This window comes from Aythya fuligula, chromosome 1 (genome assembly GCF_009819795.1).
Source record: "Aythya fuligula isolate bAytFul2 chromosome 1, bAytFul2.pri, whole genome shotgun sequence".
Lineage (NCBI taxonomy): Eukaryota > Metazoa > Chordata > Aves > Anseriformes > Anatidae > Aythya > Aythya fuligula.
In genome coordinates, this window is record NC_045559.1 from 177574372 (window position 1) to 177601918 (window position 27547).

The 27547-nt window shown below is 42.5% G+C and overlaps 1 protein-coding gene across 1 annotated transcript; it reads right to left on the reverse strand.

Moving 5' to 3' along the window:
* Positions 1–2347: 2347 nt before the first annotated feature.
* On the reverse strand, positions 2348–25737 carry HTR2A (5-hydroxytryptamine receptor 2A). Its single transcript, XM_032203445.1, has 3 exons — positions 24900–25737; positions 20825–21025; positions 2348–3264 (listed from the first exon to the last, which is right to left on the reverse strand). The coding sequence occupies exons 1-3, from the start codon at positions 25312–25314 to the stop codon at positions 2465–2467; spliced, it is 1416 nt and encodes a 471-aa protein (XP_032059336.1). The 5' UTR covers positions 25315–25737; the 3' UTR covers positions 2348–2464.
* Between the last annotated feature and the right edge of the window lie 1810 nt (positions 25738–27547).

Below are 27547 nucleotides of genomic sequence, written 5' to 3' on the forward strand. Positions count from 1 at the left end.
TAACCAAAGAAAATAAAAATAAATGTTAGGTTAGTTCCAGCTGTCGACTGAAGAAATGCTGCCCAGTCTCTTAGCCCCAAAATATAGGTTTTATTTTAATAAGCAGGAATTATTTTAATGTTAAGAGTCATCTTCTAATGAAACATCAAGCGAGTAATTGACACCCTTTCTGTTTGTAATGAAACATTCCCCGTCAGTATTTGCAACCTGAGCAATTTGACATTGTGGGAGAGGAACAGAAGGTGAAACGAGAGAGAAACGGGAGGCTGATTTGTTCTGCCACGTGGGTGAAATGCAGGCAGTAAGCAGAGAGCATAGGCAGTGGATGGTAAATGTTCGGTAACAGCTCAGTAAGTGCAGCCGAGTGAAGGAGATGGTGCTGCACAGCAACCAGACCCTCAGGAATTTCTGGAAAAACTGAGCTTTGGAAAAGTGCAGGGTGCCCATATACATCTGAAGGTCTGCAGGCCAGCTCTGCTGCCTGGCACAGACGGACAGTGGGACTGGGACTGTCTCTCCTTTCTGCTCGTTTCTTTTGCAAGGACAGGGATGCGTCAAGGTGGAAATGAATGGCATTAAAGGTGGCAACTCCCTCCACTTTTGGAAGCACCTGTGTTTCCTTTCCCCTGACTGCCCCCAAATACAGCAGATTTAGCAGTCTCAGTGGCAATTGGTAAAAGAACAATAAAAGGGGTTGCTTGGAAAACAGCCAAATAACCAGCCAAGTTCTAAGTCTTTTTCTACCACAAAATTAAGTATTTTAACCTAAAGGGCTTCCTCTTCCAGTCAAATACCCCAGCTGGTTGGCTAGAATCAGATTTATTTTTCTCTCTCCCTTTCTAGTAGATATTTAATTGTCCTGTGAAAACTGAGCAGCTTCAAGAGAAGGAGTTACTAAATGATGAAGGCATTGGAGTTTGGCTTCTGAACAGTTTTTTTTTCTAAAGGGACAGGATCTGAAACTCAGATGCATCCTACTTCTTTTCATTATGGCTGAAAAATTCATGTAAGGAATCGAATGCTTGGATTTAAGTTTTGCAGATGGATGCAACATTTGTATTTCTGCTCTCCAGCACGGTCCCACTGGCTTCAGTTAAATTGTCTATGATGGCCAAAAGGAAAAGTTTCATGACTAGGCATTTGTTCAGATGATGTGTTTGATATTCTCTGTGTAATGTTTTTTCTGCCCTTGGAGCTATGCAGGTGAAATATGGTGCTGTTTATAAGTCCTGTTATTTTCAAGTGGGCCCAATTTGCCCAAACATATTTCATTAAGGCTGAGTCCTAATAGTGCAAGCTACCTACCGTTCCTGAGCAATCTACCATAACAGCAAAACAGCAAAAACAGGGAAAACAATTTTGAACAAGTAACAGTTCTTAAATAATCCTGACTCTACAAGCACTAAAACAAAACCAGAAGGACACCTTCATAACGGCCTTATTAACCAAAGAGAAATGGTGAGAGACTCTGCTGAAATCTTTTACTAAAGGATTTGTTCATGTAACACTTCCACTGATAAGTGGAAGTCAGGCTCTTCTGGAATCAAACAGAGGCATAGAATCATTCTTGAAATTATTTAGCAATGTTATGCCTGATTTTCCACTCTTTTCTCCCTTCACTTCGCTGTCAACACCAGTGGGAAGGAGCAGAGAATCACATCCAATAATTACTTTTGAAAAAATTACTTTCAAGTTTTAAATAGAACTTATGAAACTTTTAGAATGGAAATAAAGTGCCAGACAAGAAATAAAGATTAAGAATGGTGGTAGAAACAAAGGATCATTCAAGTATAATTTACTTCTGAAGATTGCTAATTTGAACTATAGAGCAAATGGCAGGAAAGTCCAGTAACGTATCAGAATGGTCACTCGGAAGAAAAAATAGCCATAAAAACACCATTACCAAAATTTCCATATAATTCATCTATACAGGTTTTAATAGATTTTTCTTTAATGCTTTAAAATTTATCTTAAATATATATTAGTAAATTAACCATCATTTTATTTAAAATTCCGTAAAGTGCTCATTCAGTTAATGATAACAAAATTCCATTGCAGCAAGGCGAACTAGCTGGAACCTACTCTGCGAGGAAATCAAAGGACAGCTTAGCTTTCACTTGCAAAGAGAAAAGAAATGCGTACATTTCTTCACAGCCCATGTTAGAATACCAGAAATTGCATTTTTTTTTTCTTTAAGAAATATATCCTTTAGAATATTAAAAAAATAAGTTTAATAAAGCCTGTGCTTAAAACAGCCAAAGTACTGTATGAAAAAAAATTGCACATTGGGTACCATTTCAACCCTGCTTTTCGTCAACAGGATAATACGAGGTGTATGTGATGCTATTGGAGAGTCTCTCGAGCAGGGCTGATTTTCCTACGCTATCAGAGCTCCTCACGGCGCGGTGAAATTTTCAGCGTACTCTTGGTGGTTGCCATGGCATCTGCCGATGGGCTAGCAGAGTCACACGCCGCTAACCTTTTCGTTCCCTGGACTGATGCTTCCCTTTGAGGTACCGTCCACGTGATGTATTCCTATCGTGACCATTGAATAATCCTTAGTCACCATTTTGGCCTCTTTTTTCAGACTCTTCATCTGCGCCAGCTGGAGCTGGCTGGAGTTGTACGCCAGCGCTGGGATAGTGTTCACTAAAATCAGCTGGAAAGGTTTCTTCTCCTCCTTGTAGCGACACTGAATGTAACGAGAGAAAGCTGAGCGGTAGGTCTTATTGAACAACGTATACACGAGTGGGTTGACAGCCGAAGAAAGGTAGCCAATCCAGACAAATACGTTCAGCAGTCCACCGACGACTTCTTCGTTGCATGACGCCTTGCAAATTACGGCCATCACATTGGTGATGAAAAAGGGGCACCACATCACAACGAACAGAAAGAAGACAATGCCAAGGACCTTGGAAGCCTTCTGCTCGTTGCTGATGGATTGCATGGTTCGCCTCCCAGAAGTCCCCACGTCCCTGTTCAAAGAGCGCTGAAAGAGTTTCTCTGAAGAAAGGGAACTCTGAGGGAGGAAACTAAATGAAGCAAACTTGGTCTTTGGGCCAATGTCATTCACACATAACATGGCTTCTTTCTGCAGCGACTTGATAGTTAAAAAGTAAGTGACCACCATGATAGTTAGAGGGATGAAGAATGCCACAAAAGAGCCTACTAGGACAAAATTTTCATCCGCCAGAAGGCAGCTGCCTTTCTTAAACACCTTGGAGTCATCTTGTAGTCCAAAGACAGGTACAGGCATGGAGATACCTGAAGGTGGATTAGAGAAAGAGAAGGTTAAACATGATAAGAAAAAATACTGCTTCCAGTCTCTAAGAAAAAATAAGCAAAACACTCTGAACTGTACAGAGTTCATTTCTCAAAGAATTACCAGTTACAGGACATAAATGAACATTAACAGATAGAGCCACGATTGACAGGCATCCCAAAGCAAATTGAATTTACACAGGGGAGGGAAAAATACACTGTTTTATGTTTCAGCAGCAGTAGGATACTAATCCCCTTATGCCATTTTTACTGGGGCCACACTAAGAAACCATGTGGTGTGAAATGTTGGTCTTGCACATGTTGAGTTTGATGAAGTGAGCTGTGGTTTGTGCAACACAGTTGTTCTTTCCCAGCAAAGAAGGGCAAGGTGAAGAGCAGCACTGGCATTACACAGGATTCTGCTCTAATCTCAATTCCCTCTTTCCAAAAATCCTCAGCCACAGGTGAGATACAGTTGTTTCCATCAAAGGGTCACATAATACCTGGCAGCAACAAAAGGGTATCTTCTTCTGCTCTTGGATCTTGCAATGATCCCTACGCTTGGCCCTTGCTCCTGCCACCCTGGCAAAGGCTTTTATCAACTGTGATCAAGGTGATATCTTGTCTTTCTTTTCTGGGGTGGCTGTCAAGAGTGGTCCTGGGCTGTTTCTTGTAAGAGGATTAAAGGTGTTCTCAGTACTGGTTTCAGACTAGGCTGTGAAATACTGATTTTAGGAAAAAAGATAAATTATTTAGCAAGTCTGAGAGTAATCGTCCGTTGGGTCTTTTTCTGCTCTTCCTGTAGTCTCCACACAGTCAACACAGTCTAAATGCAAAAAAAACTTCCCATGGCAACAGCTGGAGGAAAGAAGGGGACAAATTAAGCACTGAGAGACACTGATACGAGACAGCCTGAGATGCAGCTCACCATCCAGGACTGCAAAGGTCCCTTTTTGGTACTGCCAGCCCTACATGCTGCCCTCCCAAAGCACAGCTCAAAGGCAACGGCAACAGTGCAAATCTTATCATCCCCTGGAGAATGTGCTATGTCCTTGCTCTGTCATGAACAGCAAAGCCAGGTGATAACGTCCATCCTCCTTGGACTGCTCCTCCTGATTCAAGCCCACTCAGCCATTTCCCTAGGGACTTCTGCAAATGCTGCTTAGTGCCTGTGTGAAGTCAAACAGCTGCTGATTTTTGCTCGTTTGCATTGTTTGTTGGTTTGTTTGTTGGTTTGCTTGTTTGGTTTAAATTTCTCTCCTCTCCTCCCCCCAGATGGATGCTGTCTCTGCAAGAGAGGCAGTATTCAGGCAGCAAAAGGGACAATGTTCTGTGAAGACAGCAAAAGTGGAGTTGTGAAGCAGTAACACAACGCTGCTTAGACAAAAGCTGCTGTGAATCTGACTCCTATGCAAAGTTAGCATCACCTGGGAGCCTTACTCCCCTTTGTATCTTCAAAGAGAATGGATGCTGTGTTTGGCTTCTGGGGAAGAAAATGAATCAGAGTAGAATTTCCTATGACATGACTGACACGACAGAAGGATGCTGTGCCCTACCTTAACCCCTGTGTGTCCAAGGTTGTCCTTCCTGGTTTACAGATGAGTCCTGACACTCAGCCTCCTGCCACCAGCACTTTAATGGCACTCAGTCTCTACCTCCCTTTCATTCCCTTCCCTTCTTCTCACTGTGGTGCTTAGATGGGGAACCCTTTGAAAATGCAAGCTTTCACTTCATTTCATGCTTGTCCAGTGCCTAACAGAGCACCAGTCCAAGAAGAAGGCCCTGAAGTCCAGGCACAGTGCAAAATAATAATTATAGTAATAATATTAAGCTATTATTCTCTTCAAATTTTCTCTTAATTCTTTTGGTGCTCCTGGAGCTTCTACAAGGCTCTTTCTTTTTCTAACAACACTGTGGCTTATTTTATCTGCACAGCTTTGAACTGAGTCATGGCAGTGCCTTGGGCCAATTTACAACAGTACCCTCCTTATCTGCCCAGGGCAGAGGGTGATGGAGAGCCTGTGGTATTGCCCTTTCTATTTCTGTTCCAAGACTGCACGAGCCTACAAGCTGGAGCTTTGGCTATGAGAAGCCGGCGTGTGAGATGCAAACTCATACAGTGTGGGACAGCTCCTGGCTTGAGCTGTCAGAAACCTCCAGCAGCTCCAGGAAGGGTCCTGCCTGTAAAAGCCCAGCTCAGTCTGGTTGAAGGCACTGAGGAAGAGGTCACGTGCAGGAGCCTCATTGCCTGAATAATTCAAGGTGATGAACACTTCCGAGGGTCTGAGGAAAGTTTTGAATCTCTCTCTCTTTTTTTTTTTTTTTTTTTTTTTTTTTTTTTTGATGAGTTGAAGGGATACCGAAGGCACTAAGTGCCTGCCAGCACCTCATTTCAGCCTCATGGAAATGCAGTGCAAGTCAGAGCAACACCACAGGTTTTCCGTCCGCTTCTGCCCAGTATAGATAACGGCAGGGCTGTTTTTTCATTTCATTCAAGGACCTAATGTGAGCTGCAGAGATAAAGTAAACAATGGTATTGACAGACTAAAAAGATGCCTTTTGTTACTACCGACCATACAGTTCAGCCGCATCAAGAGTCATGGGAGGAGAGTCAGCATCACCAGAAAGAGGAAAATTTTAGTGTAATTGCAAGCTTTTTCAAGGGAAAGGCCAAAGTCAGTTACAACTCCTCACCCGAAACACAAGGGCAGCAATTTTCCATCTGCTTTGTTTTGTTGTGAACATGTTCTGAAGAACTGGCATCTCACATCCACATTTCTGGCTTTGAAATGTGACTGAATGGAAATGAGCTTCAGCTTGTAAGCTGGAGTTTTCACATCTCCTTGTGATTCCTTCAAGTGCAAAAGTGCTGCTCACAGCAGAGCTGCAGCAGTCACTCCTAGTCCTGTATGTTTTTATTTTTTCTGAATGACCGTTCAAGGCTTCCTTCTCCTACAGCCACAGGTAGCTGGTCCCTATAAAATCTGAAAGTACCAGATTTGGAGTAACCATCCCTGGAAGTCTTCAAAAGACGTTTAGATGTAGAGCTTAGGGATATGGTTTAGTGGGGACTGTTAGCGTTAGGTCAGAGGTTGGACTCGATGATCTTGAGGTCTCTTCCAACCTAGAAATTCTGTGATTCTGTGATTCTGTGATTCTGTATCACACAGTTTGGTAGCAGAGAACATTGACAGCTGTAACCTCCTTTTTGTGTACATCCCAGTTCAGCTGATGTAAGGGATCCCACAGTTCATACTGTGGCATGGAATAAGTTAACTTCCAGCCCAAATCTATCTTTTCACATCTCTACAGAGACTAAACTTATTGTTCCTCATCCCAAAGGAGCAGAATTTGTCTCTCTTCAATGGTTAGCTTCTGGCCTCTGTAGCATGAAAATGGCAAATGTGTCCCAATGAGGACACAGGGACAAAATTCGAAAGCAGTCAGGCTTAAAATGTAAATATAGAAATTTCCCTGTCCAAACCAGGCTTCTACTCTGATGGGATTTTTAGGAGGCATTGTGCAAGGCCATGAATGTCAGCCACATAACAATGACGTTTGGACAAGATCAAACTCATACTGTAGGCAGAATTATTAAAAGGTCCTGGTCTAAGCTGTATTCATGTGTTCATTGATATGTGAAAAATGCATGCTGATATACCAGTTAACCTCTTGATAAAATAGCAGAGCTGATAAAGGTTATGTTAAAATTACTGTACCCAGGTACCCCATCCTGGCATAGAACCATAGAATCATTAGGGTTGGAAAAGCCCTCCAAGACCATCTGGTCCAACCATCCCCTACCACCAGTGTCACCACTAAACCATGTCCCCAAGCACCACGTCCAACCTCTCCTTGAACACCTGCAGGGCCGGTGACTCCACCACCTCCCTGGGCAACCCGTCCCAGTGCCTGACTGCTCTTTCTGAGCAGAAATGTCTCCTCATTGCCAACCTGAACCTCCCCTGGCACAGCTTCAGGCCATTCCCTCTGGTCCTGTCACTGGTTACCTGTGAGAAGAGGCCGACCCCCAGCTCCCCACCCCTTCCTTTCAGGCAGCTGCAGAGAGCAATGAGGTCTCCCCTGAGCCTCCTCTTCCCCAGACCAACCCCCCCCAGCTCCCTCAGCCGCTCCTCACAGGACTTGTGCTCCAGGCCCCTCACCAGCTTTGTATCCCTGCTCTGGACACGCTCCAGGGCCTCAATGTCCTTCTTGTAGTGAGGGGCCCAAAGCTGAACACACAGTCTTCCAGAGAAAGAGCCTGAGTCAACAGACCAGCACTTCCTAAAGGGCCCCATGTTCAGGCTTCAAAGAGACAAGAGAAGGGGAGACAAAGCTAGGCTCCATAATTCCTGTCAGCCATGGCAGCAAGCATCGTCTTGCTGATCCAGATGCAGGACCAAGGTGCTGGGTCTACAGGGAAGGCCCCAGAGCCCCACACACACCCAAGCAACCAGTCAAGGATTTGTATGGCTTCACTGGAAATCCCCATACTCCTTCAGAGTGTCAGCCACAGCAGCCTATGTCACTCAACAAACAGCTGGCATGGCCCAACAGTTAGCTTTTATTAGGCTTTATAGCAACTGACTGAATTAATTCTTTAAAGAGGATTGTTCTATTTCTCCTTGATTCAGATATGTACTTTGCTGCTGTTTATACAGTCCATGCTTTCTATCTCCCTGCTTTTGGTGACTGTGCCTGTTTAAGAAGACACAGACTGTGCAAGTGTATTCAAACTACTAGAGAGGACCAAGCAGGAAGAGTTATTGCAGCACAGCTCTTCCACACCCCACATCCCTGGCTCCCACTACCTCAAGATTAGTCTGGAAAAAGTCTCGATATGCTCTGCGTGCTTTTTTATGCTTTGTCTTACTCTGTGTCCAAATCAAATTGAGCTGAGGCACAAGGAAGCTCTTGGCCCTGATTGGGAGCATTCACTGAAGCACTAGAAGTACATTAGCTACCTCATTTCCAGTTGGTATTCCCATTTATATCAGAACATTTTCCCTTGTGGACAAACCCTAAATATTATGTTCCTCCAGTATAAGGTGATTTATTCACATAGCTTGATTTATACACAGGTGGCTGTTTCAAACTCTATAGACTTTAATAAACCACAAAACAGAACCCAAACAATAAAGATGAGTAATAAATCCTGCGTTAAACCTCAACCATTTGGGCACAACTTCAGGGTGACAAAAGGCTCTTAAAAACACCAAAGGTTAAGAAGTAAAGCAATGGCATCCTTCATGCTGTTCTCTCAAAAATCCTGGTAAAACTGACAGAGGTTGATTTAGTGGTACATGCTGCTGGCTTGCAAGTCTTCAGAGCTACACAGCAGCCATAAAACCAATTTAACTGGACAGGTAAACTGGGTTTGTAGCTGCCTTGAGCTGCTGAGATTATCAATGATTCAAAGCCAGAATTTACAACATGCCCTGAAGACTGACAAACTGGGGGTATTTCGGATGTAGAGAAGGAAGGGGAATGAACCTATAAAGTCAAGGTTCCTTCCATCAACTCTTCTTCAACTGTCACATGTTTTCAGCCCATATACACCAATTTAAATTGATTTTAATATAAATGAGCATTACCATGCACCTAAATAAATGTGCATGGGTCAGGAAATCCCTTTTAGAAATGCCATTACAGTTTCTTGACAAAACTCAGCACCTTTGTTCACCTTTGCATGAAAAAGAAACAAAATCTTCCTGCCTCAAATTTTAGCAGTAGCATCGATTCTGACATAGTCGGGTTATGGGCCAAATCCTGGGCCACTGCACAGAGATGTGCTAATAATTTTATTACTGCCCAGATTTTGCCCGATAGCAAAGTTGTGCAGTTTGCTGATGGGTAGCAATGCAGAAGCAGAAATTTCCACCAGGGGAAAGCATATGTTGAAAAGCACGGGGTGGTTTGGGAATCACCATTGGAGGCTCCATCTAGTCAGCATGAATGTTAGGAAAAAACTCTGAGCTTTGCTGTCAGCAGCTCCGAAAATCTTTCAGAAAGCATATTATTTAGCCTAGTAGGAGATATATTCAATTCTTTTTACATGAGAAAATTATTGTAAATGATCATTTACAATAATATAATGATGGAGCTGGTCTATTTCACTTTTGAAAAATAGAATCAGAAAAGTCTCAGTGTCCCCCTGATATATTTGTCGTTGATATGAAGCCTGTTTCTTACAAGTGCAGAGATTTGCCTGTCCAAGTTAATTTGCAAGACTGTGGTAATAATTTAAAAAGAAACAAATCAGAATCAGTAGGGCATTATAGAGAGGACAGAGCAAGAAATGAAGGACGTCTGCACCTTGTTTGACCCAACTGATTAGAAATCCAGGGCTCCCAGGTTGGCTTATTTATGAGAAGAAACTGCTGATGGAGTTGCTTATTGCTTTGGTATAATCCTGTTCACTTACAAAATGTGCATGCAGTCCTATTTCCTGGGTGCAGCAGTTTCCTTGCTCTCATACCCAAGTGCCACTCTGTCTATATACACTTCAAATCCCCTTTCTTAGCTATGAAGCAGGACTTATTTATCGCAATTCTGTGTCCTTCAGGTCCAGTCTTTCCTACTTCCTTGCCGAATTTTCTAATCCTTCTCAGTATCTGATGAAAAGATGCTATTTTTTACACTGCAATTTCCAGTAGAGTCTCTCCACCAGTACACTTGTTGCTTTTCATCTAGTGATGTTATCTTTGGTTTGGGAAGAGGCTTCTGCCAAGGTGCGTATTGGCTCATGACAGCTATCCCAGATCAAGGGAAGTTGTTATCCTCCTGTGTAATACGATTACCCAGTCACCAAGGGCACTAACAGAGGCATCTAGAAGTCTACACTTGTCAAACAGCTAGAAAGAAAGAAAGATTTATAAATGCCCTAAAGAAATTTAATTTGTTAAAAGATTTAGGGATTGTGGATTTTGGATCATACCATGTATGCAGCGAGGAGCAATGGTGAATGGACCCCAGTGGTTTCAGCTGAATAAGCTGAAATAGTGAGCCTTGATATTGCAACCAAACCCAGCTTAGTGCCAGCACAAGCTGGTCTGCAAGGGCTGCCTTCACCTTCTGCTCACTCAGATGGACAGAAAGGGGGTCTCAAAGGAGAAAGAAATTGCTGGAGAAACCTGTGCTGTTCTTAACTAAATAAGAAACTGCCTAGTAGATAAATTTTTGTACAATATGGCTAAGAAACAAAACAATGTGGAGCACATGCAGGATTCTTCCTCGGATCTCCCAGAAATTTGGCGGATCTTCCTGTTACCATGCTGGGCTAGACCTCAGAGTCTGGTTCTGAATATCTGAGTTATGTTAAGCTTGGAGAAAGTTGTCAAAGACCCCAGCCCTAGACTCATTGAATGTGTCAACATTTAGATAAAAAGTAAGTCTCATTGCCTTCTGTAGATTACTGTGCACAGGGTGCCCAGGACGTTGTCCAGGCACCTTGTGCCGCTCTCCCAGGAGGAGACCCCACAGCCTCTCTAGAATTTGTCAATACAATTTATATCTTTCTATGGGTCTTGTGAGGTCTCCTGGGAGCCCTTCGCCTGCCCCTTGCCCTGGTCCCCATCCCGGCTCTCCCTGCTGGGACAGTGGCATTGCATTTCAAGCGAGGTTGGCAGGACACGTGGCCCTATGTGCCAGCCTTTCTGCATGGACTCCAGCTTGCTCTGTACATCTGCCTGTGCTTTAATCCCTGCCTCCAACCAGGGGAGGCCTGCCAGGAAGGAGAGAGGACTCTGTGTCACATTACACGGTCCCTAGAGGAAATTGTAAAGGTTTCTAATGCAACAACAGCAAACTTTTAAGACCTCCCACCCTGCAATTTATCTGCAATATTATTTACTCTTAACAATTTATTGGTGAGATTGCAACTATCCCTGAATCTGGAAGGAGTGGAGAGTAAGGAGGTGCCTGGCTAAGCATGGACAGAGGACAGGGGAAGGCTCGCCTGGGGGTGGCTAGCCAAGCAGCCTTTGAGCCCAAGGTAGCCAGATGGCATCTGCAGTCCTGCTGTCAGCTGGGATCCGGGAGGGAGCTGGCCTTAATATTCTCCTCTGGGGGACTCAGGCTGTGTAACCACTTCATCTGTGATGATTAGAAATGATTGGAAGTGACTGACCTTATGATAAAGAGATGAATGTTTCGTCTGAAGAATTTCAAGATGTGCCATCGGTCTCCAGCCTAGCTCTCTGCAGAGGGGCAAAGTGCTCCACACTCTTACTTAAAGCTCGTTGATGGACAAACCTGTTGCTGCTGCTGCTCAGGAAAATGCATGAGAGCAGGTCAAACATCCTTTTCCCTTTCTGTGTACACAGCTGGTGTTTAAATCACATTGGTGTTTCTAAGTTCCCTGTAGCAATGGCTTAATTTCTACTTGAAAGAAGTAAGAAATTTATAGTTTTCGCTTGCTTGGTGAATGTTGCTGTCTGAAAAGCAAAAGAACCTGTAAGTGGGATCAATCCCCACCACCTGTGATACTCCTCTTGCTTAGCAAATCACCTTTTTGTTTTCCATGATAGGTGGCTTCCTGCAACATTCATTGTTCAGGCCCCCAGGAGAATAGGTCTGGGCATAATCGTGCTTCAACATTGAAAAAAACAAACCACCACAATACATTTTTATCAGGACCTCCTCAGATCACAAGTTATCAGTCTGCCTTTTTAGCTGTGAAGCTCCTGAGGGTTCCTCAGGGCTAACTTATTATACTACATGCTAAGTACACGGTAACGCTTCATAAAAAAGCAATAGTAGCAATAAGCGAGAAATTATGGACAGATCTTTGATATTCCACCATCATAAGCAACTAATGCGATGGCTCCTGGAGCAGTTTAAGTGACAAGATCCTCTACTATCCCAGTTTTTACACTTCTGGGCTTTTAATTATTACTTTAGATGATTTGTTAGATGCTGGTAATTTACTTAACTCTGGCATAATCCTCCACTGGACTGAACAGAGATTTCTGCTGGTATCTCTCTGAGATTTCTCCAGCACTGCTGTTTGATCTTGTGTAGTTTAACACAGCATTGAAGGTAATCGTCAGATATGTTTTTTTAGCATTTTATTTTCTTTAGCTACACTTTTGCCCTGAGACAGACAACCATCCCTGTACCTCTTCTGGACTTTCTGGTCCAGAAAGTCAAGGCTTAGGCTGAGACACATTATTTTTGCTGCCGGCTGCCTCCTTAGGGCCATGGTCTGCACCTCATGACCCCAGTTCTAGCTGCATTTTTTAGTCTAGATCCCACTTGTACCCAGATCTTTATTTTTTGTAGTTGCTTGCAGAGGCTTCTCATCAAGCAAATAGTCAGCTTCTTATTAGATATACAAGGAAGTTGCACTAGTGGATGGTTATTGGGGTAGATGTCCCACCATGATGTATAATTTGCAAAAACAAAAGCAAACTAATAATAATAATAATAATAATAATAATAATAATAACAGGATGTAAAGCAGTTTACCAACAGGTACTGGTCTGAACATAATGATTCAGGATACTCTGCTCTATGCTTTGCTGCCCACCTGGTGGATAATGCCCTTCACACAGATTGAATTGGTCTTTTGTCAGATCAGGCAGTGCCCTTTTCACATCTGGAAGATGTCAGAGTTAAAGAGCAGAAGGAAAAGCAATAGATGGTATCTGCCCATATTTCCCATCTACGGGCTGCAGTGTAGGTGATACGCAAAGATTGCTAGGCTTATCTTTCTGCTAAACATCACAAATCAGTGTAACCTTGACAATGTAAAAAAAAAACAAGAATACATGAACTACCTTTGCAACTAAAAATAGTTACTCTGCTTGCTGGAGTAGCCTCCTCATGTCATGCAGTAGTATGAAAACCAGGGCTTGTTTTACCATGGGAGCGCTCAACCCCAAACTTTGGGGCACACAGCTGTAAGGATGAAGTTATGCTGCTCACTCTGTGAACCTGAGACCTAAAAACACACAATATTTTTCTCAGGAGTCTCATGGTTCAGCTCAACCTGAGTCTGTGGGGTCTCCTCCTGGGATAGTGACACAAGGCACCTGGATGGGGTCCTGGGCACCCTGCTCTGGGGGACCCTGCTGGAGCGGGGCCTGGGGATAGGGACCTATAACAGGTTCCTTCCAGCCTCTGCCATGCTGTGGTTCTGTGATTTTGTCATCCTAGCAATAGCTGCCCACTTGATATTTCAAAGCTTGGGTCAAATACAAAATTGTAATGAGAGTTATGTTCTGCCCAAAGGAAAGAAGTCTTCCCAGTGGGTGAGATTTCCTTGCAAGAGACATACAGGGCTGAACACTGTGACGTGCACGGCTCCAACTGTGATCAGCCAGAAAAGAGAGACCTTACTGCAGTGTCTCCACCTGCTTTCAGAAAGTCATAGGAGCTCGGCAGGCTGTTTTCCACTGGTGACTCTGGAGGACAGAGGAAAAATCAGCTGACAGGTACTACTAAATTTTATTGCAGGTAATTAGCAATATGTTGTCTCAGCTCTGACAAACCCCGTGACTTTTATTAGCTGGGCTTCTGCTTAGGAATGGTGCCAACGACATGGGCAGGGAAACGCATGAGGGAAGTTAATTGCAGCCCAAGTGTGCCGTAGTTTGCAATGTTCATGCTAATTGGGGCAAATGTATGGGTTTCATTTTAAAGCAGAATCCTGTGATACATTTATCTTTCCTAACATTATAAAACGCAAAATCTGGCTTTATCGAATTCTAATTCTTTAAAACACATAAACGAAGCTGTGAGATTGCTCTGTGCAATTTTAAAAGGGCTTCAAGTTTCTTTTTCACGATATTTTTTCTTTACGCAACACAGTACTACTTCAACAACACTATTTTTAATTTATAAGGTGATTAAATGCAATTACAGTGTACAAATGACAGAGCTTATAAATCCCAACATGACTCCTTGTGCACTTCTTTCACATTCATTTATACTGCATGTGGTTTCTGCTGTGCAGAAGTCCCTGTTCCTCTGATTAGAGATGCTCAGCTAATTTCTTGGTCAATATAGGAACCCCTTTTGGCATTATGCTGTTGCAGAGATCCACTAGATCTACCAGATCTACCAGAGAGGTCTGTGTACAAATCCTTTCTACACTTTGCAACACCTTACATAGCACTTTTTGGAGAAATGTTGGCCTGGTGGTGGGACCAAGACTTCCCTCTCCAGTGGGGAAATACATCCTGGATTCTTGTGTGTGTTGCACATTGTGCTGGGTACACAACTGGCCAAAAATACAGCCTTTCAAAGACAGAGGAATAACTTATAATAGGCACTGTACTGTTACTGCCTTTTTTTTTTTCTTAAAACATTCCAATTACTCTGAAATGTCCTACAAAAGAGAGACTGGCTGATTATAGGGCTTATTCATTCAAAGGGACTTGATAATAGGACCAGCCTAGTCCAATTGAACTTAATGTTTCTTTTGCCAGTAGCTTCAGTGAGAATAGCACAGTCCTTATGGTCTTCTAAGCAAAGACAAGTTAAAGAAATAAAGAAAAGGACAATGAACAAATTCTGTCATCAGTACCTTGATCAACCTTCCACATAGCTATGATATTAAAAATACAGCTTGATTGTGTAAAAACTTGCCCTTAAAATAAAACCAAGCAGAAAGAAAAGACACACATTAATGGTGTGACCACTCCTCATTCCTTTTTTTTTTTTGCCTGTGAAGCAGAATGTTTCTTGCAAAGGAGAAGCATATCAAATGAGTGCATATGACAATTTCATGGGAAAAGAAAGCCTTCATCTTGTCCTGACAATCAGGTAACTACACAAAGAAAATGGTAAATAAGTATGTGATATTAATTACATATATTACATCTCTATTTGACAATACATATGTACTGGTAGAATATATTCTCTCCCATTTAGAAATCTGCCAGGTCACACATGTCTCTGCTTCAGAAATTTGGCCCTATGGATCTTTATGATGTTTCTTTATCTCCGTGTTTCCAGATTTGGAGAATATAGACATCAGCTCAATGAGATTCAATGGCATGGAGTTCAACAAGGAAAATGCTGGGTGTTGCAGCTGAGACGGGGTAGTGCTGGACTCAGGCACAGCAGCTGGGGAGCGTTGCTCAGCCTGCAATGTCCTGAGGAGGGGAAGTGCAGGGGGAGGCATTGGGCTCTGCCCCAGGAACCCATGGTAGGACACATGGGAACTGCAGAGAGCTGTGCCAGGGAAGGCTCAGACTGGACATTAGGAAACATTTCTTTATCGTGAGGGCAGTCAGACACTGGGATAGGCTTCCTGGAGAGGTGGCTGGTGCCCCATGCCCATCAGTGTTCAAAAAGCATTTGGTCAATGCATCAATAACATGCTTTAACTTTTGCTTAGCCCTGAAGTGCTCAGGCAGCTAAGTTAGATGATCTTTGAAGCTCCTTGCCAATTGGACTATTCTATTCTATTCTATTCTATTCTATTCTATTCTATTCTATTCTATTCTATTCTATTCTATTCTATTCTATTCTATTCTATTCTATTCTATTCCCATTGATTTAAGCTTTTTTTTTAATTTTATTTTCAAAAAGGTGAAATATAGGGTTAGTAACAGCTCCTCGTCAGCTACTGAAAAAGAGATACAGAAGCTCAAAATGCAAGGTTTTTTAACCTACACACTCATAAGAGGGAGATAACTGGTAAACTGTTGCTCTGATGGGTGAGATACGTTCACTCTTCTGGGAGGACCAAATCAAGCAAAGGATTCTGCTACACAATAAAGACGGCAATAATTTACATCAATGAGGAAAGTAAATAGGATATTTACGTGTCTTTTTCAAAAACATTATGTCTCATAACCAGAATGCATGTGCTAGTCAACTTGGAAGTGTGCATCACAGCACTTCGTATTAGCGTCTCTCAGACAACTTGCACATGAAATGTTCATTTATTTATTAGTTGTCATGGCTGGTCATTAGGATGGCAATGAACTCCCTACTGGCACAACTGTTGCTGACTGCTGAACTTCATATATCATGTGTCTATAAAGCAATACAATGAAGGTCCTGTATTTGTGAGATGGTGATGAAGCTCTAATGCTGTGTTTACAAGATTTTGTGCAATCACCCTTCACTATCATTAATTTAATTTTCTCCGCGTGTTGTGTCACCGTTTTTGGCTTTTATGGTAAAGACTGTAGTGTAGCAGATATTTTAAGGTTAGCTTCAGGGCTTCCAAATTTAGGTGCTCACCTTTGAATCTTTATTAGTGGATTTTAATGTTGTGGCAATTATTTGTAATTTAGGCAAGTATATTCCATGTAATATCAAGTAGCCTTTTCCTATGCTAAACCACCCCTAAATGAGACATGAATGAACTGGCAAATTAAAAGAAAGCCATTAGGAAGAAATGGAGGATGTGGTGGAGCCAGAAGAGGGATTCCCAGCCTGCAGCCCCTTGGCTATCTGTGCCTTCTGAAAACAGTAAAGGGACTTTCAAATGAAGGATGTCCTTGTCCTAAGTGCTCAGTGAGCTGAAGGAGGCCAAAGCTGTCAACAAACCACAATCCTGATATGCTGGTAGCTATGCTCTGCAAATCCCAGCTGCTTCCCTGGCCCTTCGTACTCTCCAGGACAGCTAGAAGTCATGCAGAGAAACTGCAGGCTGCCTGAGAAAGAAGTGTAAAGCCTCTGTGTCAGCTTAAAGCCAAAATATCAGAGGGCCGAGTTGCCCTGGACCTCTTTTATACACCTGGAGGTAACTTTTTGCACCCTGTGGTTTGGAGAATGTTGCTTCATATGCAGCACGATTTTTGTGGTTTTGCAACCTCGAAAGCAATGGCAAAGTTATGAAGAGTTTTGTTATGGGGAATATTTCACCAGCTTTGTCCAGCTCCAGTTTATACCTTTTTTTTTTTTTTTTCCTGCCTGAAAGGTACCGAATAAATCCAAGTTGCTAGTGACTGGGGAGAGCAGAGACTGCCTGAAGGCAGCGAGCAGATGTGTAGGCTGAGTGAGAAATGATAAGCAAAGAGAAAACTCAGACTAAGAGGATTTGAGCTTCATCAAACTTCACCATTAGCAGAGGAACAGAGAGAAAGAAGGACTGAGGAATGACATATATATAGGGGCTTAACATTCATGACTTTAACTCTTTTATGTGGCCCTTTCAAGGATTTTTAAAGGAGAGAATGCTGATTTTTGGCCTCTTGCAGAGCAGTATGTTTCCTAGGCCCACTTAGAGGTGTGTTACCTGTATTTTTCAGCATAGGCTCTATTCGCACATCTATAGATCCCAGCTAAACTCTATTGAACACATTTTGGTCTAATTTTTTCAAGGAAGGGAAAATGCTGGGGCTTTTTACACCTGTTCTCACTAATGACCTCTGTGCTTTAAAACAAATGGAATAATTTTCAGGGTCTAATGGGCTTTTGCCTTCAACAGCTACAAATAATCTAATTATCTAGCCACTCTGGGTACTGGATGATTTAAGAATTAAAGACATGATTAGAATCTGTTACAGTAATTATAATCCATTTTAAGCCAATTGCCTGTGGCATTACATGGTCTAGTGAAAGAAAGGCTGCTGGCTAAATGCTCTTCTTCCACTAAATGCAAAAACAAATGTTAGTAAAATATTTTTTTTTTTTTTTACAAAGAAAATCAAGATTGCAGAAGTCAAGTAAATCACATAACCTGTCATTTTTTATGCTTTTTTTTTTTTTTTTTTTTTTTTTTGAATTAGTTCCCACATCACTGAAGCTAACAGAAGAAGACCACCGATTGACTGGTCCTGAAGACTAACAGCATGGTAGGACTTACTAAGTTGGGAACTGAGAACAAGGCAGAAACATTATGAAACAAGATGAATTATGGTTTGTCCATGTCTTCAATATTATGGTCTGGCCACCTGTGTCTCAAAGAGGATGCAGAAGTACTAGAAGAGATTCAGAGAGGTTCACAGGGCACCAGCTGCAAATTTCAGGAGCAAAGGGCAGCCAAAGGGTATCTGGACTGAGGCTGGAGAACAAAACCCCGAGAAGCTCCCATCTTTGTGAAATTGTCACTGAAATAGCAGCCCCACTGTGCACTGGGGAAAGCATGCTGTGCCTGGCACTGGCTGTGCCTGTGCTAGCTGGACACATCTGAAGGTGCAAAGAGTTAAGTAATTTATAGCACTGCCACTCTAAGTAGCCCTGAGAGCCTGCAGATCGGTAAATGATACCTAGAGCACCTCATTCTTCAGAAACCATTTCCTATTAGCAAATGATGTGTGAAGCACCTCATTCTTCAGAAACTATTTCCTATCCATTCTGAGTCGGACTAGGGTGGACCAGGACAGAGTCACGGACCAACTGACATTAGATTGCACAGGAGACCTGGCATCTAGCAAGTTTGCTCATAACACCAGCATTTTTCTTTACTTTATTTAGCAACATGCCATGACGCAATCTCAATATAGATTTCCAATGGGCAGCTCAGGAGCTCCGTTATAACTTTTTTGCACACCTGCACACCTCAATCTCCTTTTTTTTTTGTTTGAGTTCTTTTGCATTTATTTAAGCCACATGCTGTGTTGATGATATGTGAATGAGATAGAGTTTTCTGTCAGTCCAACTATCTTTCTAACATCCCCCATTGCCTTACGCATGTCCTTATCCCATCACAGTAAAACTGACTCCGTCCTCCTCATTCATGCCACACTTGTGTGCTTTCCAATAAAGCCAGAAGTTGCAATTTTCAGATTTATATAAATAGGGACTGTGTTGCTGTCACTTGCCACAGTGATAAAAAATAAAATATGTGTTTTAGCTGATCACTGTTAGGGGAAAATCCTCTAGAGAGCAGAAAAGGTGTTTTAAAGTGGTAAGTTGTTACCAGCTATTACTGCAAAAAATGTTCCTAACTTTTGAAATTAAATATCAATATATCAAAGAACTAAACCCGCCTACTAGAGTACGTGAACCATATTCTAGACAACAGGGCCTAAATTATAGATTATTCTGAATTCGCTTTAATAGTGATCTAGTTCAGACACTCTGATAGCAAGTCACTGTCTGAAAAAAAGATGCTGAGGTACGTGGAGCACTAGTTTGCTCATTCTGATCCTTCTGTGAATTTATTAGTGTTTAAAAAGCACAGTAGTTTCACACGCTAAGAACAAGCAGCACACACAAATACAAACACAGTACAGATACACTTAATGAATACTTTTCTTTTTTATGTTATAGAGAGAATGCTTATGCTTAGCGGTGTCCAAGATTGGAAGAAAATGAATGTAGAAATTAATGTGTTTTCTAGTGGAATGGTAAAAAAGGGGCTGCAGGGATAGAAGGTATGATTCATCTTAGCTAAATGAAGACATCTACATCTGAGTGAGTTGCTCTAGGCTTGTGCTAGACACCTACATCTGATCGGCTGGACACACCACATCCAGAACCACGTGTGGTGCTGTTGGACCTTGCCAGGTCTGCGGTACTTTGGATGATGCAGAACTGCCCTCTCGTTGAGAGAGGGCTCTTGCTATCTCTTGCTGTGCTGCAGAAGATGCAGCTACTTTAGGCCATAAATATCCTGGAGTGTTTTTTTGACAGGGCTGAAGGGAGGCCAGGAGACAATTCAGAGCAGCAGGCAGGTGGCAGTGTTAGGCATTATCTCCTTCCCTGGTAATGGATTACAGTTACCACTTGCACTAATTTATATTAGTCAGGGAAGTGGCTAATTACGTTTGATTGCTGGCAACATTCCTCTATTCCAGAGCAAGGGAGTGAATTTTTCCTGCTTCTGAATAAGCGAGCTGCCAGTGCTCAGAGAGAGCTCTACAGAAATGGATGAGCAGAGTTGTGCTTTCAGCCTGCTTGAGAGCCTCTGTTCGACTTGCAGACAAAATGCCCCGACACCCTGATGGCAGCAGACACCAAACCCTTTCCATCTCCCACGCCTTGAAGCAGCTCTGGACCCAGAGCGCTGCTACCATGTAAAGGAGCAAGTGACACTGCCACGGCTGGTTTCAAGTCTCTGGGTTATAGCAGTGCAAAGAGAGATTCATCTGGTGAGTCATTCAGGGCACATATTTAAGGCTGCAACTCTGGACTTTCCTGTGGGAAACATCTCTGGTTTATGGGGTATGCAGAGCAGTAATGCCTCCTAATCAGGATGGTGTAAATATCCCACCCTGTGAACCGAGAAAACCAGAAAAGATCTGCCCATATGAAAAAACTCTGAGCAAATTACCCTAATGAGAAGCTGGGAACAATTGATTTACGTAAAACGGGGAAACCTTCTTGTAAGTCAAGATTGTATTTTTCTTTTCAGATGTTAGGATAGCGATGGATAATCAATATGGGAAATAAACACATCCTTAAAGCAAACCTGAACTCAGTAGTCCTATTGCTGATGTGCATTCTTCCTATGACAGTGCTGCTCGGCTTCTCCTCCTTTTCCCGTTGTCATTGTTGATTGTCTATTGCTTAATTACTACATTACAGCACTTCTTTCACTGTGGCAAGCAAAATATTTCAGGCAGAGAATACGGTTTTAGGCTGCAATATATATGTCAAATCCTCTCAAAAGCTCGAAATCTGCAATTGCATGCTGAGATATTTCCTCACTTACCAACTGATATGGTCCAAACAACGATTATTTTTGCAAAAGCTTTCGTTCTTGAGTTAAACCGGCTGTGGTGGATGGGGTTTCGGATAGCAATGTAGCGGTCCAGCGAGATGGCACAGAGGTGCATGATGGAGGCAGTGGAGAAAAGCACATCCAAGTAGATCCAAATGGCACAGAGCTTCGTAGGTAGAGGCCACATGTATCCTGCACAAAAGAAAGTTGACGTCAGCTACGAATGTGACATATTCGTGGTTTTTGTTGTGATGCATTTGTCTTACTGCATATATACTTCTAAGAAGAGCTGGTAGTGAGTAATGCCTTCAGTAGAAGCTGCCTGACAAAATTTCTGTTTTAAGAAACCATTTTTTTTCCCCCCAAGCTACATGCTGGGTGTGTATTTTTCTTTTTAATTCTATATGAGTAATGCTTGGTGTTGTAATTAACCATTTCTGGCAGCAAATCTGTGGAAAGAGAAATAATTTTGTCACTCTAAGTGTGGAATTTCTGAATTTTCTTGTAAGATTTTTCTTTGGTGTGGTTAATGTATTATTATCACCTGCTGATCTACAAAATTCTGTAGATTCTGTAAATTCTGAAACTGAAACTTCAGGTTTAGTAGCAGCTAGAGAAGCATATGTGTTTAGTTGCATATCAGTGATATTTTTATCACCTATCTTTAGATACCTTCCACATATTTAATAAGGAGGGCATTCCCTATATCATCAATGAACACAATAGGCTCCCCCAGAGAGAGCAATCCCAAGTAAGTGCATTAGTGTTTACCAATATCCAGTCTAGATCTTCTCTGTTGCAAATTAAGCCTTTCTTTTAGCTTGTTCTTTCCAATGGCAATGAAGAATAATTGATTACTGTCCTTTCTGAAAGCTATTGGAAGATGGCTATCGTGTCTTGTCTAGCCTTTTCTTTTTCTCCTCCAGACAAAGCAAAGCCAATTCCTTTATCTTTTGCTTGCAGATGATGTTTTCAGAACTTTTGTGCTTCTTGTTTCTCTGCCCTGGAATCTATTTAATTTATCTTGCTTATACTGCAGTGACCAACACTGGACTCTGTGGTGTTGCAAAGACCTTCTGACTGCTAAGTGAAATGCAAGATTGCTTCACAGGTCTTGCAGGGAATGTCCTGACTTATGCAACCTGGAATGATGAGGGTGTTTTGTATTAAAAAAAGGATGCTATTGATGCACACTTAGCTTATGATTCATTTTGACAGCCAGATCTCGTTCAATATTCCTGAAGTCTGGACTAATTTCCCCAGCAGTAGTTGGTTTGTTATCTTTTTCCTAAGCGGATATCTTTGCATTTATCCTCAGTGAATTTCATTTGTTCATTTTAGACTTTCTCTTCAGGGGTCCAGATCATTGTTGATGATTCTGATCCCGTCCCTCTGAGTGCTTGTAACCTCTCCCAGCTTGGGACTTTTGGAAAACCATGCAAGCTCATACTCTGCTCAAATAGTTAAGAGCAGTATTGAGCAGACCCAGGATAAACAGAGCCCTGCAGGACTCTCATTCAAAGGTCCCTCTAATCCTGCAGGGAACCACTAATAACTCTTCTTGGGGCAAGTTCTGCAATTAACCTTGCCCATATCTTGTGGTGATTTAATTCTGAGCATATTACTCGAGCTGCCCATAACAGTTCTGCATGGGGCAATGCAAAAGCTGATGTTGTGAGAATATGTTAGTGTTTCAGGGAGTGCCTGGCTCATTTGGAGATACATGTACAGCCTAAATTGCAATAGTAGGAACAAAGGCAAAGGAGCTAGGTCTGCCCCTAATTAAATGTAGTCTCCGTAAGCACTGAGACCTATTTCCTGATGCTCTTGGACTACTGTAATATGACTGGCACTGACAAGCTGCATGGTATTTATGGATATGTTTTATCTTTTTCTTGGTTTTTAAAAGGGGAATCCAGTCTCTGGACTGTCTCAAGTGAGGGGTGTCTTTCTGGATTATGTCTTCCAAGCAGCCTCTCTCTGCCAGGCAAGGCCAGTTTACACAGGGAAAAGGCATAAACCACTTTTGCACTTGACACCATGCATCTGTTCTCTGTGGGAACACATTTGTCATACCCTCCTAGACCTCTTGTCCTTACTCTACCTGAATGGGGAAGGGAAAAACACCACCCTTCAGATAAACCACCTTGGAGACTACAGGAGCACAAAATCGGAAGGTAGATGAGAGGAGCTAACAATAGATGTAAGGAAGGGTGTAGATAACATCCTCCAGGCTGGCCCAAGGACATGGTAATGGCGTGTGGGATGGGGCACCTTTTCCTTGTGCTGTGCTCCGGTCACTGTCTAATGCAACCCTCCACATATCCAGGGGAGAACAAGAACAAACAACAAAACCAACAGCGACAAAAACATGGCTCCAATTTAAAGTTTGGTTAGGGAGGAAAAGGTCCAAGGATTTGTGTGGTTCATGAGTCCCCTTGCAAAAGTCCTCTGTTCAGACTTGGGACTATCAGTATGGGTGGCATAGAGTTGTCTAGGTTGGAAAAGACCTTCAAGATCATCAACCTCACACCATGCACCCATCACTAAATCATGTCCCTAGGCACCATGTCCACACATTTCTCAAATACCTCCGGGGATGGGGACCCCACCACTTCCCTGGGCAGCCCCTTCCGATGCTTGACCTCCCTCTCCATGAAGAAATTCTTCCCGATGCGCCGTCTGAACCTCCTCATGCACAACTTAAGGCCATTTCCTCGCATCCTATCGCTTGTCACCATGCGATGACACTGGGCTGATGCTGCCGGGGCGCTCCCCCCGCGCCACCTCCGGGGGGTGGCGGAGCTTTGTGCCCGAGAATCCGGCGGTTCCCCCTCGAAATCCCCCCTCAGCCCTTCGGGTTTCGCTCCTTTCCTTCCTCAGCAGCAGAGCCCGGCCAGCAGGAGTCCCTGTTGCTTGTCTCAGGGAAGCAGGCAGGGTTTTTGTTCAGCTCAGGCACCGGACGGTTTCTGCCCAGCTTTACACCGTCTCCTCCACCACCGAGGTAATTTCACCGTTAATACGATAAATCACAACACTGCACCCTCACCTATGCCCAACACCGTTTTGGGGTGCAATCTGTGTAGAAAACGCTGAAATCGTTTTTTTGGATGAAACCTCTCATAAGTTACAGGCTCACACTCAAGAGCTATACTCCCGAAATTGTGCAGCAAGAGAAATCTTCGCAAACAGCTTCACTTTCCTCCTGACATTGTCTGGCTTCTCCTTCAGCTGCAGCCACTCAGTTGTGGCACTGGAAAATGCATTTCTCAAAGTTTAGGGGTGATAACAGCCTGGCAGTATTTGTACTGAATGCACAGGCTGCTGCTTTTTCCTACGTGAGCTGTGCTGCAAATAATTTTGGTGAAAAAGAGAAGAAAGGTCTGCTATTAATCACCTACACGGGTATGAACTGTGAGTCATAATCCACTTAATTCTTAAATAACTTCTCTTAAGAAATCATAGCCGATATTTAGCTTTGCTTCTGTAAATGTTACTAAAAAATAGGCAGAATTAACTCCCATCCATTTTTTTTAACTCCCACAATATTTATTGCAGCCTTTGCCAGCAAGTGGAGGTCTGAGCAGGATGTTGGTGTTAAGAGAATTATTAGAGTTTGAATTACTTCATTAAAAAAAAATTAAAGGGGTTGCCAACTTTTAATCTAAAGGTAGTCATTACTGCTTCTGTGTACATTTGCAGAGCAAAGTAACTGGCAGGACCATAAATACTCATCAGAAAAACTGGAAATTATAAGCCATGGGGGAAAATGAAAGAATAAGGAGAACAAAACATCTTCATACACATTTTGAGACAATTCCATCAGCAAATTAGTAGTAAATTAATGATCTGGGCTGAGTTTAAAATGTCTATAACTAGATATATAAAGTGGGGAAAGGCATTTCACCTATTCTTACATTCTTTAACCATTTACACATATTTCACCTTGCATGGAGTAACTGCAATTTCTTTGTGCTAAGAGACTGAAATAAGAACAACAACAACTTGTGCATGCAATGTTTAAAGCTTCTCTATACATGCAGCAGATTACATGGCTAATACTCACCGTACAGTATGGTTAACATTGACACAGGCATGACAAGAAAACCCAGCAGCATATCAGCTATTGCAAGTGACATTAGAAAATAGTTAGTGGCATTCTGCAGCTTTTTCTCCAGTGACACAGCCATGATGACAAGAATATTCCCAGCAATGGTTAAAACAATCACTATCACTGTCAGCAAAGCTGGCCAGTTTTTCTGTGAAAGCTGAAACAGGGAAGGGTAGCATGGTGGACTCATATTACTTTCACACGAAAGATTAGTTAGGTTTTCAGAGTCCGCAGTCAAGTTAAAGAGATGTGATATATTAATCTCTCCGGGTCCGTAAACGTTTCTGTAGAGTCTTCTCTCATGATTTATTTGTATTAAGGAGTTTGCAGTTGGGTTCACAGAGCTCTCCTCATCACAAAGAATATCCATTGCTAAGTCCAAAACCGGTGAGATAAATAGTGAAAAATAGGAAATTATCACCCTTTGTCACCATCAGGCTTTATATTCCTCAGATGTCCATGTCAGAAGTTGATGGAGCACAATCTTTTGTCGACTGCATTTTTGCCAGTAGCATGATGTAGAAAAACATACCAGAATTACTCCGAATGCTGAAATGTTTTGTTTTCTGTTCCATAGGAAGTCCAGCGTTGGCACACATCGAAAATCCAGCTGAACAGCAAAGCCAAACTGAAGGCTAGAGACTGTGGACTTGAGGCTTGAGAGAGCAAAAATGTTGTAGAAATAAAAGAGAAAAAAAACTTTTGCAACCACTAGGACTCCCCTCTGGAGCTACATCTTATTGCTATTGGTAACTGTAATCACACAATTTTAAACACAGCAGTATTAAAATAGCTTGCCATACAAAACAGCAGAGCTCTTGCTTCCCTATTAAGAAAGTTGATTAAAGATTCCATCCAGCATCTTTCTCTTGAAATAATTAGATATGCTCTTATTTATAGTACATCTTCCATAATATGGCTGATAGTCTCTGACTTCTGTTGTATTTCAGTATCATGTTCAGGCTGGTATCAGAGATCCCACATTCTGCTCCGCGTTGGTTTTTGTAGCTAATTGTACCTTTTGGCCCAGCCTGGCTTCAAAATGGAAATTAAACAACTGGATATTATGACTTAAAAAAAAAATAAAAATAAAAAAATAAGGAAGACTTACATTGCACTTCAGAGCCCATGCTCAAACTGCGTTTAGGTTCGCTTTGTACCCTGTTTGACCGTATCCTTCACTGTATTTAGCCAGTTTGGGGTCCTTTTTCTTCAGCGTCCTCCGAAATGGTGGTGTTTGGAATAGGGTCTTGTGTTTTGTTGTTGTTGTTGTTATTGTTGTTGTTTTTTTTTACTTCTAAACTGCACACTTGAGTGAAGCTAGTTCCCGTGCTGCGAGGCTTGCTCTTTTCTTCTGAGAGATAGGCTGCTTGCTGGCTCTTTCCTTGTGCATTTCCCCCGCCCCAGGGCAAGCTATATTTAAAATAATAATAATATCAGAGCCCTTCACAAAGTGACACAAAAGAAAGCACACACACACACATGAGCAAAAGCAGCCTGCACGGAGGAATTACTGATTTCCACAGGAATGGAATTTCTTGCTCACTGCCTTGTTCGGTTTGTCAGACCTCCCACTATCCGGATGTCATAAACTGCAAGGTAGCAACGGCAGGGGAGGGCAGACCAAACAGGGTCTTTTTCTGGTAAGCCAGCAGCGTTTTCTTTGCGTGTTGTGGAGGTCCTAGGCTTGGGTCTTTTTCAGCGCACACTTCCCATTTGCGGAGGGTTGCAAACACAGCTGCATGCAATTACAGTGTTTTACAGGATGCAGGCTTAAAAGAGATGAAATCTAAGGCTCGCAGTGGTAGTTACTGGTGAAAAAATATAAGTGTGAAGCTTTTTCCATGTAGAGAGGAAATCATGCCATCCTTAAAAGGAAGAAATAATGATCAATCCCTGCAGTTTTAACTCCGAGTCTGTGTTGGCACATTAATCAAACTGGCAGCAGATATTTATAAAAATTTTGAAGTCACCCTGATGTCACTCCCATTTGTCAGGAGGTGGATGCTACAGTTAACCCCAGCAGCCTGTCCCAGAGAAGTGTCCCAAAGGAAGCAGTTCAGTAAGGCAAAACTGTAAACAGCAGAGAGGGAGACAAAACACACACACATACACACCCAGCTTCCTCTGCTGCCAGAACATGAACGAAGAAGTAGGCAGCTCTTAAATTTTCCACACAATACAAAAGCTTCTCCCAAATTCACCGAGACTTACCATTGCCCAAAATTGAGCTGAGGGGTTCAGTGTGTGCTCCCATAGCCCAGCTCTACATGCAGCATCCCTAACCCCACTGAGGATCACAGGAGGCTGCAAGCATATGGAGACTTACTGCAGCTCAGCTGGCATGTGCTGATCTTTTCAGGGGTCAAAACTTTATTAAAGGAAGTCTTTCCTTATCTATGAGGCATTTTTACAGTAAAGCCGTCCGTAGTGAAATTGTTCCGTGGAAGGTTTTGCTACCAGCTATGCCCTGTCCAGCAGCTATCATAGCAGGACAGAGCAGCCAGGAGGCAGCTCCTACACAGTAATCAGAAATGAATCATCTCAGCACTGAAGTTTTCCAGCCCCATAGCTGAGCCCAGGAGACTTCCAGCTAAGAAAAG